General features: G+C 43.7%; 1 protein-coding gene across 7 annotated transcripts in view; it reads left to right on the top strand.

Annotated features, from left to right (window-relative positions):
- The first annotated feature begins 243 nt into the window (after positions 1–243).
- The window catches only part of LMO3 (LIM domain only 3), an 81433-nt gene continuing 62812 nt past the window's right edge, over positions 244–18864 (top strand). The window contains exons 1-3 of one of the 7 annotated variants that reach the window (XM_073329814.1): positions 3422–3492; positions 3711–3777; positions 16208–16421. In XM_073329814.1, coding sequence (XP_073185915.1) covers positions 16216–16421 — 206 coding nt within the window. In that variant the 5' untranslated portion in view covers positions 3422–3492; positions 3711–3777; positions 16208–16215. Of the gene's footprint in view, positions 293–1852; positions 2015–3411; positions 3778–4722; positions 4865–16207; positions 16422–18864 lie in introns of those variants that run through there. The other 6 variants (XM_073329853.1, XM_073329844.1, XM_073329823.1 and 3 more) reach the window with 6 other exon arrangements.

Here is an 18864-nt window from a genome sequence, read left to right on the forward strand (position 1 = left end):
ATTAAACCAGGGGGAGAAGTACTAGCTCTAGTTTTTTCCCCTTGAACTGAGGGGTGGTTTTTTGTTTAAAAAAAATTGAACTTTACAGAAATCAAATTATTGGATTTTTTTTATTCTATATATTTGTCTGCACAGTAAGACTGCACCACAGCTGCATCTTCGGGACTATACAGAAATATTTACTTAAATTATTGACCGGGGGCAAAATCTCAAACTGTGAAGTGTCTTTAAAAGAGAGTGAGCTGAGAACCTCAATTTTTGTTTTCCTGTGGCAGGTTTCTTTAACCTAAAGGTAAGTTATTCATTTCTCCCCACCTCCCCTAAAGATGCTGGAGTGAGACTACTGCAGAAAGCTTATTTTAAAAAAATAAGTAATTTTTTTTATAACATGGAAAGTATTATGACTTGCTGAAACAGTGGCTTAAGGAAAGGGCAATCGGATCAAAAAAAACAAAAAAAACAAAAACCAAACACCCCGTCGTCCGTCCCCCCCCCCCCCCAACACCCTAGGTCTTTACAGCAATCCTTTAGCAAAGATTTTTCTAGGAATCTGTAATTAAACTGGATAGTTTACACTCTGGAAATGAAGAAATTGCTTGGCTGCCTGGAATCAACCTTTAGGTTGGCTGAGTAAACAAAAACACAATTTCTCTCCTTTTCACTTTTTGTGTGTATATGTGTGTGGTGTTAGCTGGGGGTGGGCAGGGAAAAACAGGGGAGTTAGCCGAGGGTTAATGGTGTTTTTCGCGAAAGTGTCAGGAAAAGATGATTAAATTCCACCTCTTGTTCACCAGATCACTTTTGTGTGCACTTGTATATTTCATTGTCGGCAACCGCGGATGATCACATCTGTGCAGTACATTAAGTGGCAAGCCTCTTCATCTGCACGATTTTTTTTCTGATGATTTTTTTTGTGAATAATTCATATGATTATGAAGAGAAAAACTGCTATTTTCTATCTTTCTTTCTCTCTTCTGCAGCACAGATTAAAAAAAAAATCTTGCTGTAAATTGCATGATTGGGGAGATAGCCTGCTTTCAAATAATTTAATTCATGACAAAACCTAATTACTGTCAGGTAATACCCTGTCAGCTTTAATGCATTTCATCAGTCATAATGAAAAGAAGAGCATTTTATGACCCATCTAATTATCATTACATTTTAGGGGGAACTGAATGGCATGGAGCTGAATGTTAACTATTCCATTTTATTCCTTTACACATGTGGTTTGGCATATTATTCACTAATTTTTTTTTTTAAGAAAAAAATCTTGGCGGGGGGGGGAATAGGGCTGTAAAGATACGATTAGATCTGGGTGTTTGTCCCTTGCGCACACAAAAAAAGTGACAACGTGGTTAATGTCTCTGCAGGTTGGTGTTGACATCGGGTATCTTATTGCCACAGTCCAAATAGAGTACTAATTACTGCGAATGATGTCACCGTAGGCAGAGGAATAATCCCATCATTTAATTAGTTGAATGATTTAAACAAAGATTTGCATAGATGCTCTAATCAGTTGCCATGAATTACAGAGCAGCAGTTGCCAGCGAGGGGTAACAGATCATACAGTTTTTTTTTGGGGGGGGGGGGGAATCTCATCTCCTTGAACATAATTAATTTAATTGTCCTCATTAGCTGTACCATTTGTTTTGATTTTATTTCTCCCTTTTCCCCACACAACTTCTCCCTCCCTCTCCTTCTCTGAGTGCATTGGCTGCGAGGGAGCGAGAGAGACACTCGCACTGCTGTATTTTCAGAGTGGTGTGGTAGCAGAAGTAGTCTATAAACACAGGGAAGTGCGTCTGCTCGCTGAGCGTATGGGTGCGCGCACGAGAAAGGCAGGTTTCTGGCGAGTCTTGCTTTTCTCTGTTTGCAGATCATATCAACAGAAGGGGCTTTTATTTATCTGCTGCTTCTGACTGTGCTTTTCGGGAGCTTGCTCAGGTTGGTTGTGGCTGAGTTTGGTCCCATCCCATTTAGAGAGAGGAGGGCAACAGAATCAGGAATCTCACAGGTACAGAAGTTATCTAAGTGTGTCTCTTCTCCCCCCCCCCCCCCCCGTGTGCATTTACTAGGTTGATTTGATTTTTTTTTTTAATATTAGAACTGCTGGATTATGTGGGGGAGGGGTTGGTGGCAGAGTACTACAATGCTTTTAAATCTTTCTTGGGGCTTGAAAGACTTCCATAATATGAGTGTCATTCAAATTTAGGGTACGTTGTAAGCTGACATCTTTCAAAGCTTTGTGGAAATCTAGTGTGGTGCTTCTAATAGCAGACAACAGAGAATCACTTTGAAGTCTGAAAACCGGCTTCAGAAATTCTTAATCTGGTCTTCCTCCAAGTGCAGATGGCTGTTAAAGGAAGATGCTATGGATTATTATTATTTTTTACTTTATTTACAGTAGACCAGGCTCAACATCTTTTATTGTAGAAAGCCAAGAAACGTTCAGTCATGGTTACAAAGCCGATTAGCAAGTATGCCATACCTCTTGGGGGGGGGGGGGGGGGTCGGTCTTCTGGTCAAGTAGATTTAAACATTTGATTCTGTCCCTCCACCCTTTAAGCATAGAGTCAGATCTCGCATTAGATTTTGGGCTGGGCATCCCATACAGAGAAACGAGTTCATTGGGGATTATCATGAGACGTGGGCAGTGAGTTTAAACGATAATTTAAGGGTGGCATATGACAAGCGGTGCCCAATGTGCCTGCGTGGTAGATCGACCCCCTTGGCAGGTCTGATTGGGAGTCTGGGGATGTGCTTGGAAGTTGGGGACCAGCTGAGGAAGGAACTAAAAACACTGGAATTCTCAGGCAGTTCTGAAAATCCCATTTTGGCAGCGCAGAGCTAGTACTGAATGGGCTTTCACTTTCACTTTAGGGGTCTGTCCTGAGATTAAGTAATAGCGTCAGAGAGATGAATATCTTGCCTTTCCCCCTCCTGTTTTGCCTGGGCAACTTTTTTTTTTTTTTTTTTTTTTGAGGTTGCACGCTCCCTCTCTTTCCCTGAGTCAGTTTCTGGAGGGCTGTAGAGACTGATGCTGAATGGCTTCTGTAGAGGTCACTGTGTGTGTGCGTTAGAGAGAGAGAGAGAGAGAGGTTGTCCCTGGTGTTTGTGTCTAGCATATGCATGTGGTTTTGCTGACTGCACTCTCAGGCTTGTAAATTTTCACCATGGGAAATTACCAACAAAGCCCAATCTGTCTCCTGGCTGCTTTGCACTTTCCGAGGGCGGCTGTACTTGAGTGAGCTGCAGAACGGGAGGGGGGAGAAAGAGGAAAAGGGGGGGGGAGTGAAAGGGGGGGAGAGGTAAATAGCCTTAAATCGGAAGGGAGCTGCTTTCTCTGTGGTCTTCCACAAGAGCTGCTTGGGCTCTGCAATAACCGAGTGACCTTTTCTTTTGCTGTATTATGTCTGGCTGGTAAGGGATTGCATTTTGCAGCTGATAAAGCCCTGACTTCATTCAACGCGGCTCCTCACACGCTGCTTTTAGGTAAGTTGTCTTCAGCCAGGACGGCGAGAGACAGCCTTGGATTGCAAGATACTAAAAGGAGGACACCTGTAGCTCGGATGCGGTCAACACAATTACTTGGCGGATCCTTGAGGACCTCATTATTTTAAACTTAAAAGAATAGCGAGCTCCCCCCCAATCTCTCCCGCTCCTCCCTATATTTTCCCCCCAAACAATGCTTCTTTTTGACCTTTCCCAAGGAGAAGAGCTACAAAGCAGCCACTGTGCTTATTGAACTGCCTCCCCCTGTATCGCTTAATTGAGAAGGTAAGTGAGGCAACTGGATACACAAGCTTTGGGTCATTTATGTGTGTGCGCATCTCTCTCTCCTAATGAGTCATAAACTGGGGCTGCAACACACACATACCCACTCGTCTCTGCACTGCAACTTTCACTCAAGCTGCAGCTCTGCCGAGACGGGTTTGTTTAAATCATGTGAGGCTTCATTATTTTAATGATGAGACATGAAATACATGCAATCGGAGGATGCTGAGCGAGACCTGTGCAGCTGAATGTCTGGAGAAACAGCAAAGTTAAACATGAAACTGCAGCAATTTGCACATTATTTTTCCTCCCAGAGCGTCTCGAAATTTATTCTCCATTATCAGGGGAGCAGGTGGATGGTTTCCCCCTCTGCTCTAATCCCAGCACCTCTCTTTATAATTGTTTAATTTGTAACTGGCTCTGTTATTATTTTGAACCCCTTACGTGGGGTCCAGCAATTAGCACTCCTCCATTGCCACAAATGGTGGTTTGTTTTTTTTTGCTTGCTTGTTAAGGCGAAGCAAATGGGGTGGGAGAGGGGATAGTGAAATCCAAAATACACAGGGGGTAATAGACTGGGAACCAGGCTGATGCAGTATATTTTTACATTTGGGGGGGGGGGGGCGGGGGAGAGGGTATCCAGATTGGTGTTATGAAAGACAAGATCTATTTATGATCTTTTTTCATATTGAACATGATATGGTAGGCTAACGCGGCATGTGACAGTTTAATCAAATCCATTTGTTACCACGAAGCTAAAAGAGACCGCTGGGATTATAGGATTACGGGCAGAGTTAGGGAAGCATGTGGTTTTGTCATTCGCCATCATTTTGCACACTGCTACATTGCAAGTGGCTCGGCTTGTGTTTGTTCCACCAGTCCCCCTAACCCCCTCCTCCCGGCTCCAAAGTGCCTGCACAATAGCCCCGCTTCGGCTGTCTGGTGTGTGTCTGGCTGCAGCGCATAAGGCTCCTCGTTTGACCCAAACTGGGGAAACACTCGCTACTTTGGCTGGGATTTGGTGCTCAGTGAGAAGGAGCGGTCTAGGCGCTCTTAAGTCAACTCATGCAGAAAAAGGAGAAAAGTTTTGGTAAGGTTTCGATTGCGTGTCTTAGTTTGCACTTAGCAACTGCCGTGCACTCTCTGGGAGTGTTAAAAAGGCTGATCTCTCTTTCTAAATATGGTGCTGTAGCGTGTGTGTGTGTGTATATGTGTTCTAAAGAGATCTGAAATCTTGCTTCCTTTAACAGTTTTGTAGGACTGCTGCTTAAGCCAATTAATCTTGCTAGGTGCAACAAATATTGTACATTCTCTTGCAACCCCGTGCCCCATCCCTGTGTGGCTTGAAAAGGAATTAGCACAAAAGGCTTGCGCGTCTAACTCCAAAAGGGATCCTTTGTTGTAGAGTGTATGTATGTTTTTCTTTTTTTTTTTTATTTTTATTTTGCATGTGAGCTGCATCAAAATTGAACTCAGTCTTGCAAATCTCTTGTTGGCCTTTGCCAAGCACCAGCACTTTGCTGCCATGGTAACTGTAATTAAACTGATAAGAGTGGAAAAATGTCAGTATCTCTGAGCCTTGCAGCTGCATTGGAGAAAAAGGGAATCAAATTGGTTCCCAGCATCATTGCTCCCCCCACCCCCCAAAAGGAGGGGCGTCGGGGTAGGAACACAGTTAAGAAGCAGTTCCAGTCCCTGAGATGGGGGGGGGGGGCATTTATTTGCATTGTTGTCCCTTAGGGGGCTCAGGGGAGCAGGTGGATGGTTGTCCCTTAGGGGGCTACAGCCTGCTGGGATGCTCCGGGCCAATGAAGAGAGAGAAACAACCTTTTAGGCCCAATCTAGCTTTCAAAAAGGGAGGTGGGGAATCTTTTGTTTGGTGTCTCCTGGCAATCGAATAGCCATGTTGGCCAAATTCTTTAATCTGTGTCAGTGCTCCCAGCTATGGGACTGCGTTCCTATTTTAGCATCTATCTAACCTCCCCTTCTCTTCGACCCTCTTTCCCCCCCCCCCCCCCAGCATTCACCCTTAAAAAAAAAAATCTGATTCATACATGTCTTCAGAAGTGGGGGTGAAGTTTTTTGTTTACTATGGCAAAATTAGCTCAAAAGTATACAAAAGAATCCACATTCACAGTACTCAAAAACCTTACTTTTTTAATTTAAAAAAAACAAAACCCTGGGTGTTATGGAGTTGCGGTTACTTTGTTGTGTTAACTACAGAAGCTGAGCCTGTGTGGATGAATGGCACAGAACAAGAGAGCATAATGGAAGCAATCAACCGTTCGGCTGGTTCACAATGCAATCCAGGCAATTAAAAGCTCACCAGAGTTTAAATGAAATGGTTCTACTTATTTCTGCGCACCACACTGCATAGGCTGCTATTTGTCTCTCTTTTTAATTATGATTTCCCTTAACCTGTCAAATAACTTGGAATAGCAGGGTCTCGGAGGCAATAAGAATTTTCCACAGAACAATTTACATGCCAAACTCAAACTAGTTTCCACTCCTCATGTGCTGTAAGCAAGTTATGAAATGTATCTCCGTTTATGAACACTTAACTTCTTTAACACTAGTGTATCTTCTTTTCTCCTGAATGGCTGGGAGAGAAGCTGTTGGCTGCTTTGTAAGTGTGTGACGACAAGCATCTAGGGCATCTCAAAAGCAGGGGAGCTGGAACAATTTGGATAGTGGGAGTGCTGAGAGCCATTGAACCAAACTGTAAACCCTGTATATGATGGAAACCCTATCAAAGGGGTGCGGCAGCTATACTGAAAAATGTTTTGGATTTTTCCCCCTCCCCTGAATCTTTAACTCTTTTGTTGGTTTTGTGTATTTTGTTTGAAAATTCTTTAATTTTAAGATTAATTAAACAAGTTATCCAAACTAGTCTTTTTAAAATGTGGGCAAAATTTGGCCCTTTGTGAGGTATAGCCCATTGATATTGGCAGGAGCTGTGCCTAACCAAACGCAAAATTTAGCCCTAAGTGTTCAAATGAGCCAGTGCAGAATAAGAATGGAAAAGTCAGATGCTTGGCCTCTGACTGATACTTTAGTTTAAGACTAAATATCAACTCTGTAGGGAAGAACAACATGTTCTGTCCAGCACCTTCCATAATGGGGGCACTGATCTTCATTGCACATGTTAGGTCTGCATTGCAAATATTCTATTGTCTGGTTACACCAAATACTTGTTTCCCTCAAATTGAGGAAGAGGGTGAGTAATGGTTATAAACTTGAAGTGAGATTTGAGTGTGTAGTGTGTGTGTGGTGTTTTTTTTTTTTTTTAGTTCTTTGCTGCATACTCTATTTTCAGGAGCCTATTCTCTTCCTTCCCAACCCCCCCCCCTCCCCCCGTGGAGTTCATATCCACAAATTGACAGCCATTTCACAGTACATTCCAAATAAAAGGAATGGGAATGAGTCATTTTGAAGGATTTGGTTATGGGAGACTAGGGTAAAGTCCAGGAATCAGTAAATCAGAAGATGGAAATCTTCTCTTCCCTTTCACCATGAATTCAAAGGTAAAAGATGGTGTCTAGGAAAAAAATTTTCAAGCTACAAAGCTGTGCTATCTGCTGTGACTTCAAAAAAAAAAAACAACAACAAAAAAACCCTTGATAGTATATCAGGACTATTAAGAAATGTTAATTTGAGAGTGGCAAACTAGGGTCAATAATTGTGATCAGTCTTGACTCTAGACCTGTGATAGATAATTGGTAGTGCTCTGCACCCTGTGTAGGGAAACCTTGGTTTAGGTTTACAGATCAGCTGCTCAAATCACTGAGTTGAGTGTGTTTTGGAAAGGCTGATCGCAGTAGCTTGTGCCCCAAAGGGGTTCACGTTACTTCTGCCAGTTCAGCAACGACCAGTCAAACAGAGTGTTTGGGTGGTGACTGTATCCACAGGGAGTCCTCCAGTTCTTCCTTAGAACAGAAGTATCCAGAGAGTGGTCCATGGAGAGCTGGTTGTAAGATGCTGGCACTCTTTATTTCAGACTAATATATTTGGCCATCTTTTAATTTAATTGATCACTCTCCATGTAAGCAATTGCTATAGTTGCCATGAGGATTGTATTGGGTCCTTAATGGGCGAAAGCTTGTCCATGAGGCCATCTGTGTTAATGTGACCCACACAATAGAAAAAAAATTGGAAACTCTACTTGAGAAATGAGGGGATAGAAATTGTCCAGGGGTTTAGAAAGAGGAGGGGGGTGTATCCTAAGAGTCTACTAGGCAATGCCAACACCTTTTTTGGTGGGGAGGGGTGACAGGTGGGACACTATAAGGACGACTTTGAGGAAAAGTACTAAAATACTTGAAAACAAATCTCAAGCAATGTTAAACATCAATTGCATTGGATGAATTTTCACCAGAAGGGATGAGGCTTCAACCTAATGCAGCTGATGTGAAAAACCTCTCCGTCCCCCAATGGACCCTACAAGTGTTGTCCCTCATGAGAAGACAGATATTGCCAGTTGGATGCATTTGAGCCACCTTTACCTCCGCCCCCAAAAAAAGATCGTGTCAGTGGGTTGGGACATAAGGACGCCCTCCCTTCTCATGTCTCTACCTGAGTGATTTGGGAGCAGTGAATACAGTTAAAAATCTTGACATTACCTTGACCATGTCCTTACCTTTGCATTACATTTTCTATGTACTTTTACAGTTGGAAGACCCTGCAGGCCACATCCTTATTTATAACGTGATGACCTCAGACAAGCCTTCTGGGGAATCATGAGGTTTGATTATTTTAATGCTCAGATTTTTGAGCCTTGCATTGGTTCTGGAAGCTTGTTCACTTCAGACTGAAAAAGGATATTTGCACGCGGGTTTGATCAATTAGGATCAGAGACTGCCAGCCTGGATTCTCTACCATGGTTGCCTATCAAGTGAAAATTTTTACACTTAAGATTTTTTTTAAGCCCTTATTTTAACCTGGATGCCCTCAAGCTAAAGTTTCAGGTCCTAGTAGAGTCCTTCATCCTTCTGAACTTTTAAAACCAAATTCCCAAGCAATTTAGGCTTGTTATTCATCCGTCTTTTTTTTCTGGTTTACATTGTGTATGTGGACAGGTTTCAGAGTGTTAGCAATGTGTATGTGGTTTGGAGACTGCCTTGTGCAAAGCCATGCACGGCACTGATATTTAACAAATGCTTATGTAAGAGGAAACTTTAAACGCTGAGGTTTCTCTTTGCTCTGAGTGGGTATTAAATATCCAGTGGGATTTTTCCATAAGGCTTTTTCTCCAGTGTTCTTGACAAAATTTCTTCAAAGGTGTTTTGCTGTGTGCTGTTTGACTGCTGCCCTTAACCTTCATTCATGGCTGCATTTAAGTACTGCTCCATGCATGCTGCTTGTGGGTGGAGGAGCACAGTGTAAGCGGCCATAGAAAGGGCTTAAGACACTGGCCTATGACATGAGTATTCTGCTTTTTTTTTTTTTCCCCTTTCCCCCCTCCGCCCCGGCTCTTCCCTGTGACCTTGGGAAAGTCACTTAATCTGTGCCTCAGTTCCCCATATGTAAAATGGGGATTATGTCCATATCTGCTGGGAGCAGTGAAGGTCAATTTATTGAGAGTTGCTACAGTGCTACGGGGGGAGGGCAAAACACAGAGCAATAAAATTGTTCAGTTTTTATGAGCTGTTGACCTCTCTCAAATTAGCACTGTTGAATTTTGGGTTGCTTTGTGTTACTAAGTATTTTACATGTAATGTTAATCTAACAAATGACTAATAGATGGTGGGGGAATGGGACTATACTGGGGCATGCCACAGTGCGAGTGGGGATGAAGTGGTCTGTAGCCCACAAAAGCTTATGCTCTAATAAATTTGTTAGTCTCTAAGGTGCCCCAAGTCGTCCTGTTCTTTTTGTGGATACAGACTAACACGGCTGCTACTGTGAAACCTGTTCTAAAGTGACCACAGAGCGTCTGAGGTAAAACTTAAGTTACTCTCTCTGCCCCCCCCACCCCGAAAGCCTCTTAACTAGATCTAGAATCTATGCAGACCACTGTAATCATGTGTTCTTCATGCAACTACATTTAAAGACCACTTGGAATCTACAGCTGGCGCAGAATGCGGCAGCTTGTCTTAGTAGTGCCAGTCATAAAGGCATATTATAACAGTGTTTCAAAGTCTACACTGGCTTCCTGTTGGCTTATGTGAGCTTAATTTCTTACCTAGCTCCGGTTGTAGCTACCTCAGACTGCTTCTTCCTCCTGGTATGTTACCATAACAGTTGAGATCAGCTGATAAGCTAAATCTTGCAGTCCCCAGCTTTTATAACAGTGGGTGGTAGGGCATTTTTGGTGAAGAGTCCATAACTCTGGATATTGCTGTCCTTCATTGCTCTCACAGAGCCCACATCCAGCCTTCAGGGCATGGAGCAGAGCCCTTCTATTTTCCCAACCTCTACCTGAGAAGGGAGAGTGTATAGAATCCTAAAATATCAGGGTTGGAAGAGACCTCAGGTGGTCATCTAGTCCAACCCCCTGCTCAAAGCAGGGCCAATCCCCAACTAAATTATCCCAGCCAGGGCTTTGTCAAGCCTGACCTTAAAAACTTCTAAGGAAGGAGATTCCACCACCACCTCCCTAGGTAACGCATTCCAGTGTTTCACCACGCTCCTAGTGAAAAAGTTTTTCCTAATATCCAACCTAAACCTCCCCCACTGCAACTTGAGACCATTACTCCTTGTTCTGTCATCTGCTACCACTGAGAACAGTCTAGAGCCATCCTCTTTGGAACCCCCTTTAGGTAGTTGAAAGCAGCTATCAAATCCCCCCTCATTCTTCTGCAGACTAAATAATCCCAGTTCCCTCAGCCTCTCCTCATAAGTCATGTGTTCCAGTCCCCTAATCATTTTTGTTGCCCTCTGCTGGATGCTTTCCAATTTTTCCACATCTTTCTTGTAGTGTGGGGCCCAAAACTGGACACAGTACTTCAGATGAGGCCTCACCAATGTCAAATAGAGGGGAATGATCATGTCCCTCGATCTGCTGGCAATGCTTCTACTTATACAGCCCAAAATGCTGTTAGCCTTCTTGGCAACAAGGGCACACTGTTGACTCATATCCAGCTTCTCGTCCACTGTAACCCCTAGGTCCTTTTCTGCAGAACTGCTGCCTAACCATTCAATCCCTAGTCTGTAGCAGTGCAAGGGATTCTTCTGTCTTAAGTGCAGGACTCTGCACTTATCTGATGAGGTTCAACAAAGACTTCTTTTGGCCCAATCCTCTAATTTGTCTAGGTCCCTCTGTATCCTATCCTTAGCCTCCAGAGTATCTACCACTCCTCCCAGTTTAGTGTCATCTGCAAACTTGCTGAGGGTGCAATCCACACCATCCTCCAGATCATTTATGAAGATACTGAACAAAATCAGCCCTAGAACCAACTCTTGGGGCACTCCACTTGATACCGGCTGCCAACTAGACATGGATCACTACCCGTTGAGCCCGACAATCTAGCCAGCTTTCTATCCACCTTATAGTCCATTCATCCAGCCCACACTACTTTAATTTGTGGGCAAGAATACTGTGAGAGACCGTGTCAAAAGCTTTGCTAAAGTCAAGGAACAATACGTCCACTGCTTTCCCTTCATCCACAGAACCAGTAATCTCATCATAGAAGGCAATTAGATTAGTCAGGCATGACTTGCCCTTGGTGAATCCATGCTGACTGTTCCTGATCACTTTCCTCTCATCTAAGTGCTTCAGAATTGATTCCTTGAGGACCTGCTCCATGATTTTTCCAGGGATTGAGGTGAGGCTGACTGGCCTGTAGTTCCCAGGATCATCCTCCTTCCCTTTTTTAAAGATGGGCACTACATTAGCCTTTTTCCAATTGTCCGGGACTTCCCCGATCACCGTGAGTTTTCAAAGATAATGGCCCATGGCTCTGCAATCACATCTGCCAATTCCTTTAGCACTCTCGGATGCAGCACATCTGGCCGCATGGACTTGTGCTCGTCCAGCTTTTATAAATAGTCTCGAACCACTTCTTTCTCCACAGAGGGCTGGTCATCTCCTCCCCATGCTGTGCTGCCCAGTGCAGCAGTCTGGGAGCTGACCTTGTTCGTGAAGACAGAGGCAAAAAAAGCATTGAGTACATTAGCTTTTTCCACATCCTCTGTCACTAGGTTGCCTCCCCCATTCAGTAAGGGGCCCACACTTTCCTTGACTTTCTTCTTGTTGCTAACATACCTGAAGAAACCCTTCTTGTTACTCTTAATATCTCTTGCTAGCTGCAACTCCAGGTGTGATTTGGCCTTCCTGATTTCACTCCTGCATGCCCGAGCAATAGTTTTATACTCTTCCCTGGTCATTTGTCCCATCTTCCACTTCTTGTAAGCTTCTTTTTTGTGTTTAAGATCAGCAAGGATTTCATTGTGAAGCCAAGCTGGTCGCCTGCCATATTTACTATTCTTTCTACCCATCATCGGGATGCTTTGTCCCTGTAACCTCAATAAGGATTCTTTAAAATACAGCCAGCTCTCCTGGACTCCTTTTCCCCTTATGTTTGACTCCCTCAGGGAACTGATGGGCATCATCCCCTGGGAGGAAAAAGTCTGCTTTTCTGAAGTCCAGGGTCCGTATTCTGCTGCTCTCCTTTCTTCCCTGTGTCAGGATCCTGAACTCTACCATCTCATGGTCACTGCCTCCTAGGTTTCCATCCACTTTTGCTTCCCCTACTAATTCTTCCCGGTTTGTGAGCAGCAGGTCAAGAAGAGCTCTGCCCCTAGTCTGGTTCCTCCAGCACTTGCACCAGGAAATTGTCCCCTACACATTCCAAAAACTTCCTGGATTGTCTGTGCACCGCTGTATTGCTCTCCCAGCAGGTATCGGGGTGATTGAAGTCTCCCATGAGAACCAGGGCCTGCAATCTAGTAATTTCCATGAGTTGCCGGAAGAAAGCCTCTTCCACCTCATCCCCCTGGTCCAGTAGTCTATAGCAGACTCCCACCATGACATCACCCTTGATGCTCATATGTCTGAACTTAATCTAGAGACTCTCAGGTTTTTCTGCAGTTTCATACTTGAGCTCTGAGCAGTCATACTGCTCCCTGACATACAATGCAACTCCCCCACCTTTTCTGCCCTGCCTGTCCTTCCTGAACAGTTTATATCCAGCCATGATAGTACTCCAGTCATGTGAGTTATCCCACCAAGTCTCTGTTATTCCTATTAAATCATAATTCCTTGACTGTGCCAGGACTTCCAGTTCTCCCTGCTTGTTTCCCAGGCTTTTTGCATTTGTGTATAGGCACTTGAGATAACTTGCTGATCGTTCCTCTTTCTCAGTATGAGGCAGGAGCCCTCCCCTCTCGCGCGCTCCTGCTCGTGCTTCCTCCCGATATCCCACTTCCCCACTTACCTCTGGGCTTTGGTCTCCTTCCCCTGGTGAACCTAGTTTCAAGCCCTCCTCACTAGGCTAGCCAGCCTGCTTGCGTAGATTCTCTTCCCTCTCCATTAGGTTGAGCCCATCTCTGCCTAGCACTCCTCCTTCTTGGAACACCATCCCATGGTCACAGAATCCAAAGCCTTCTCTCAGACACCACCTGTGTAGCCATTCGTTGACTTCCACGATTTGACGGTCTCTACCCAGGCCTTTTCCTTCCACGGGGAGGATGGAAGAGAACACCACTTGCACCTCCGACTCCTTTATCCTTCTTCCCAGAGCCACATAGTCTACAGTGATCTCCTCAAGGTCATTCTTGGCAGTATCATTGGTGCCCATGTGGAGAAGCAGGAAGGGATAGCGATCCGAGGGCTTGATGAGTCTCGGCAGTCTCTCCGTCACATCATGAATCCTAGCTCCTGGCAAGCAGCAGACTTCTCGGTTTTCCCGGTCGGGGCAGCAGATAGATGACTCAGTCCCCCTGAGGAGAGAGTCCCTGACCACCACCACCCGTCTCCTTCTCTTGGGAGCAGTGGTCATGGAACCCCCAACCCTAGGATAGTGCATCTCATGCCCTCCAATCAGCGGAGTCTCCTTCTGTTCCCTTCCCTCAGAGATATCATCTAGTCCACTCTCCGCATTAGTACCTGTGGAGAGAACATGAAAATGGTTACTTACCTGTATCTGTGTTGCTGGTACATGGATGCTCCCCTTTCTTCTTCTGGAGGTCACATGCTGCCAAATTTCTTTACCCTTCTCCTGTCCCCACAATGCAGTCTGCTCTGAATCTTCAGAACGTTGTGTCTGTAGAAGCATATCCTGACGTCTGTCCAGGAAATCTTCAGTTTCTCTTATGCAACGCAGGGTCGATACCTGTTGCCCCAGACCTTGAACCTTCTCTTCCAATATGGAGACCAGCTTGCACTTTATACAGACACAGTCGCTTCTGTCCTGTGGCAGAAAGACAAACATGGCACATCCAGTGCAGGTCACAACAGCTGAACACTCCCCATCCATATTGCCTTCTTTCTACTAGCTTTCTCAGTAGTAACTGTTCAGAGAAGCCAGCAAGATGTAAGTCTCAGTGGGCTCTCCCCAGGCAAACTCCCTCTGTTAGCCTCTCTAGGCTAGGGGTGTGGGTAGTAACACTTGATTCTGGGTTGGGGTTATTTATTGTATTGCTCAGATCTTTCACATTTGACTATGAGACCCATTTTTTTTCATGTTCTGTGTGTGTGTGTACACCTTTCTACTGTATTTTCCACTGCATGCATCTGATGAAGTGGGTTTTAGTCCGTGAAAGCTTATGCTCAAATATATTTGTTAGTCTCTGAGGTGCCACAAGAACTCCTCGTTCTTTTTGCTGATACAGACTAACACGGCTACTGCTCTGAAACCTGTGATTGTAATATTTATAATTGGGTGAACTCTTATTAAAAATACAAACTTATATGCTTGGCTTGAAACACTGGAAAAAATATAGTAATGTCAGTGTGTGTTTGGTGCATTCTCTCTCTCTTTCTTTGCCTGCCTGCCTGTTGTAATGCAAGGAGAAATAATATAGCCCTCTTTCCTGTTTAAAGTGGGAGGACTTTGAGATGCTGGGGGCAGAGGAGGGAAATGCTTGAATTTTAAAGGATCAGTCTGATAACTATGCCGATCTGGGGTGGGGATTCAAACTAGTAACCTAGAGACATACCTTTTCAAGATCTTTGAAGATCTTTCAAGATGTGTTTTTTAAACTGTTTAAAACTAGTGCAGTCGTGCCCTACTCCTGATTGCGTCCTTTGGCGATATAGCAACTAAGGCCTTGTCTACACTACGGGGTGGGGGGTAATCGATCTAAGTTAAGCAACTTCAGCTACGTGAATAACATAGCTGAAGTGGACGTACTTAGATCTACTTACTGCGGGTCCACGCTATGCTATGTTGATGGGAGACGCTGTCCCGTCAACTCCCCTTGTGCTTCTTGTTCAGGTGGTGTACAGGAGTTGACGGGAGAACGATCTCTGGTCGATTTAGCGGGTCTTCACTAGACTCACTAAATCGATGCATGAGCAGTTGATCACCACACATCGATTCCCCTGGTAAGTGTAGACAAGCCCACAGTATCATTTCCAATTCTCCTAGTCATCTACCTCCCCACCCCAATTTCCCCTTTAACTTAATTTTGCAACCTGTAGATGTCAGCCACTCAACATCTCATTTATAAGTGACATTTACTGTTTTATCTAAAGCTGCTATAATTCCATTTACATCTCTTAAGCAATGTTTGTTATAATAGGTGTTTGTTCATAAAATGGTCGTCTTCTATATCACTGTATACTGGCCAGAGCTGGGAGAATCAGGAGAAGTGGATTCTGTTGATCTGCTTGCCAGCGAATCACTGACCTTGTGCAGGTCATTTAGGGCCAATAGTGCTTTAGTGCTATTTAGTCTGGATGAAAAGTGCTCACAGAGAAATTCTCAGCACCTCCTAATTTTCACTATTTGGTCACCTTTTTTTGGGTGCCTAAATGGGAACTGATCTCCCAGAAATCTGGCCCTAAATATTGAGCCCTCTTGAAAATCTAGACTTATACCTCCTAATTGCTTCAATTTTTCCCACCTATAAAATTGGAACACTTGTGCTTAATATTTGTGAATCCTTTGGATGTGCTGAATACTAAATATTATCAAATTCAGGAGATATATATTTTTGGCTTCTGATTCAACTCTTCCTCAGATTTGTTCAAATTTTCGGCCATTAGAAATTTGACATTTTATGTGAGCATTTTTAACCCATTATAGAGCAATTTTTGCAAAGTGACTGAGAAAGCAGGGATGTTGGGGAGAAGGTAAGGAACTTAGCAGAGATCTGCACTAACCAGCTAGATTAAATGAATCTCAATGCTATTGTCAATGTGATATTAACTATTTAGATCATACGCTTCATCTAAAGAGCTGTCGCTTTATGCATTAGGAAGAAAAATTCACACCTGTGAAGGGGAGACTTCTTTTGATCCCATTCTTCTGTCTCATTTGTTTTATTTCAGGTATACAAATGCTCTCAGTCCAGCCAGACACCAAGCCGAAAGGTTGTGCTGGCTGCAACCGTAAGATCAAGGACCGGTATCTTCTAAAAGCCCTGGACAAATATTGGCATGAGGACTGCCTGAAGTGTGCTTGCTGTGACTGTCGTCTGGGGGAGGTGGGCTCCACCTTGTACACCAAAGCCAACCTTATCCTTTGTCGCAGAGACTACCTGAGGTAGGAGGGAGGAGTTATTGTTGTCTAGTATGTAAGCATTGTAGTCCTGTTCGATCTGTCTTACACGTGAGAGACCTTGGAACAATAAACACCTGACTGCTATAAAATCTTTGCCCAGTGCTGTATTTTAAGTACTGTACAGATAAAACTAATGCCATGATAGAGAAAATACTTCAACTTGAAGTAACCCACTGCATACCTTCTTAAAGTAGAGTACTCGGTGTAAAATGTATAGATGTCAGCCTGACAACACTGGAGTCTGAAGCCTTCTATTGAGAGGAGTGTAAGCTTTGTAGGTTTTGCACTCTGCTGTGCTTCCACCCCAAACTTGGAGGAATCCTTTCTACCTCTTGTAACACAAGTGCGGAGTTTTAAAGCTCACTATGTTGCAGATTAACTGGTCCACTTAGACCCTGCTGGTGTGTTTTAACGTGGTGCTGTTTAAAACAGTACTACACTGACATGCATTCGGGACCCTTAAGTACGCCCCAGCAAAGTCAACATGGACCCATTAATGTATAATATGTTAGTGCATGGTAGAACTCTCACCCTCAGAAAGCACATTACCCCACTGTGCAGACAAGCCCTAAAATAGATTAGGTGGTAGGTCTAAAATGGCCATGCACCCCAGAAAAATATAGCGCAACAAATGAATGTGAAATACTATACTGGTGGTCACTGGTACTCTGCTGGCTGGCCTCATTACATCTCCCTGCCTTAATGATGATCAGATTGTGGGAGGGGAACACAGGTGTGAGCTCTGTACTGCTGCTTGGTATCTTCCATTCAGTTATACACACTCTGATTTCTGATCCAACTGGAGGTGCTTCTAACGCAGTCTTGTGTAATGTGGCGTGTTTTTCCTTGTGAAGCCCACCGTTGCAGGTTGGAGAACACTGAACTGAATGCAAAGTAGCGTAGCGCAGGTGTGGTGGAGCTCCGCGTCAAGTTTGGACCCTGAGATTCTTGTGGGGAGGGTGCCAGTGAAGTAGTTAGTGAGGCCTTATTCCAACAAATTGGTAGGGTTGCTTAAAAGGGCTGGAAACCATATCTAAAGGAATTAATGTACAACTGTCAGTCGTATGCTCATGGCCATGGTCTCAAAATGCAGGAAAAAAAACCGCTTATTTCCTGGTGACAATCTAGCTTCTCTCCTAATTTTCAAACTAATTTTTAAGATTGATTTCTCCCCCCCCCCCCACCCCCATTTCAAATGATTATGCAGTAGTGGGAGGGGCAAAAGTCACATGGGAAAGGCCGTTACAGGTTTATCGGTGTCTTTGTATTTTCTATCAGCTAGTTAAGCAAATTTGGGCTCTCAAAATAAAAATGTGTTCCCTGTGCTTCTCAAATCAACAGCAAAAAATGATCAAACATTTGGAACATTAGGTGGTGACCGTTCTGGGGGCGGGGGGGTGGGTGTGTGTGTGGTGCAGACTAGAACCCTGCTTGTTCTTCTGTGGCTGCTTGGGCTCTGCACAGTTCGCTCGAGTGAAAACTTGGTTTGCCAGTAGATTGAGCTTGAAGACCATTTGACCTAATATGCAAGTACGAAGGGGCCCCATTTCTACATAGTCATTTGTCTGAATATAACCACACTTGAAACCTGCACATAAGTCAGTTTATCATCCATACACAGTGTTTGCTTTTCTGATTGGTGTAACTACAACCAACAGGGGAGATAAATCGTATCCCTGTCAGGTTTAAATATTTCTCATCTGGCTGTGGATTCATCAAAATTTAGTCATGGTGCTTATTCTGTAGTGATATTTGTGAGTGCATAGACTCAAACTTCGTATTTACACTAGACTTCAAACTGATGCACTTAAGGTAATTGCAGATAGTCATATTCCTCATTGCCTTATCACTTAGTTATGCAGTGAACCTGTACAAGTAATCTTCATTATAATGCTAATGAAAGTGCTAGTTGTTCTCTAGCTTTGTAGGCAAATAGCTTACAAAAATATGAAAACTTCTTTGATATGAATATGAAGAATAAATTACTTGGTGCTAATGAACAGATTAGGGTTAGATTACAGCTCAAACTATCCTCTTAAGATCTTTTTAACTGTAAACGGTGTTTTAGTCAGTTACATATAAAACTGTATTAGCTTCCTATTAATTTATGTGGTGCCCTCTAGAGGATATGTGACTTCAAATGATACTAAAAGAGTAAAATAGTTTAACAATTTTTTTCTGTTTGTTGGTTTTCAATAAGATAGCCATTCCAGAAATTCTAGACGCAATAATGGAGCCACTCTGTGTGCTTTACATGGTCAGATTATCAAACTGGGGGGAGGAGGGTGACCTAGGTTGTTTGCAGGGAGGCTTCCTGTCTTTCCTGTCCCTTCTTCAAATCTTTTGTGTGTACTTAAAAATTCATTCTGAAAAGTAGTAGTTTCTCAATATCAGCACTCGATACCATTGTGATGAGCACTAGATA

This window comes from Lepidochelys kempii, chromosome 1 (genome assembly GCF_965140265.1).
Source record: "Lepidochelys kempii isolate rLepKem1 chromosome 1, rLepKem1.hap2, whole genome shotgun sequence".
NCBI classification, from domain to species: Eukaryota; Metazoa; Chordata; order Testudines; family Cheloniidae; genus Lepidochelys; species Lepidochelys kempii.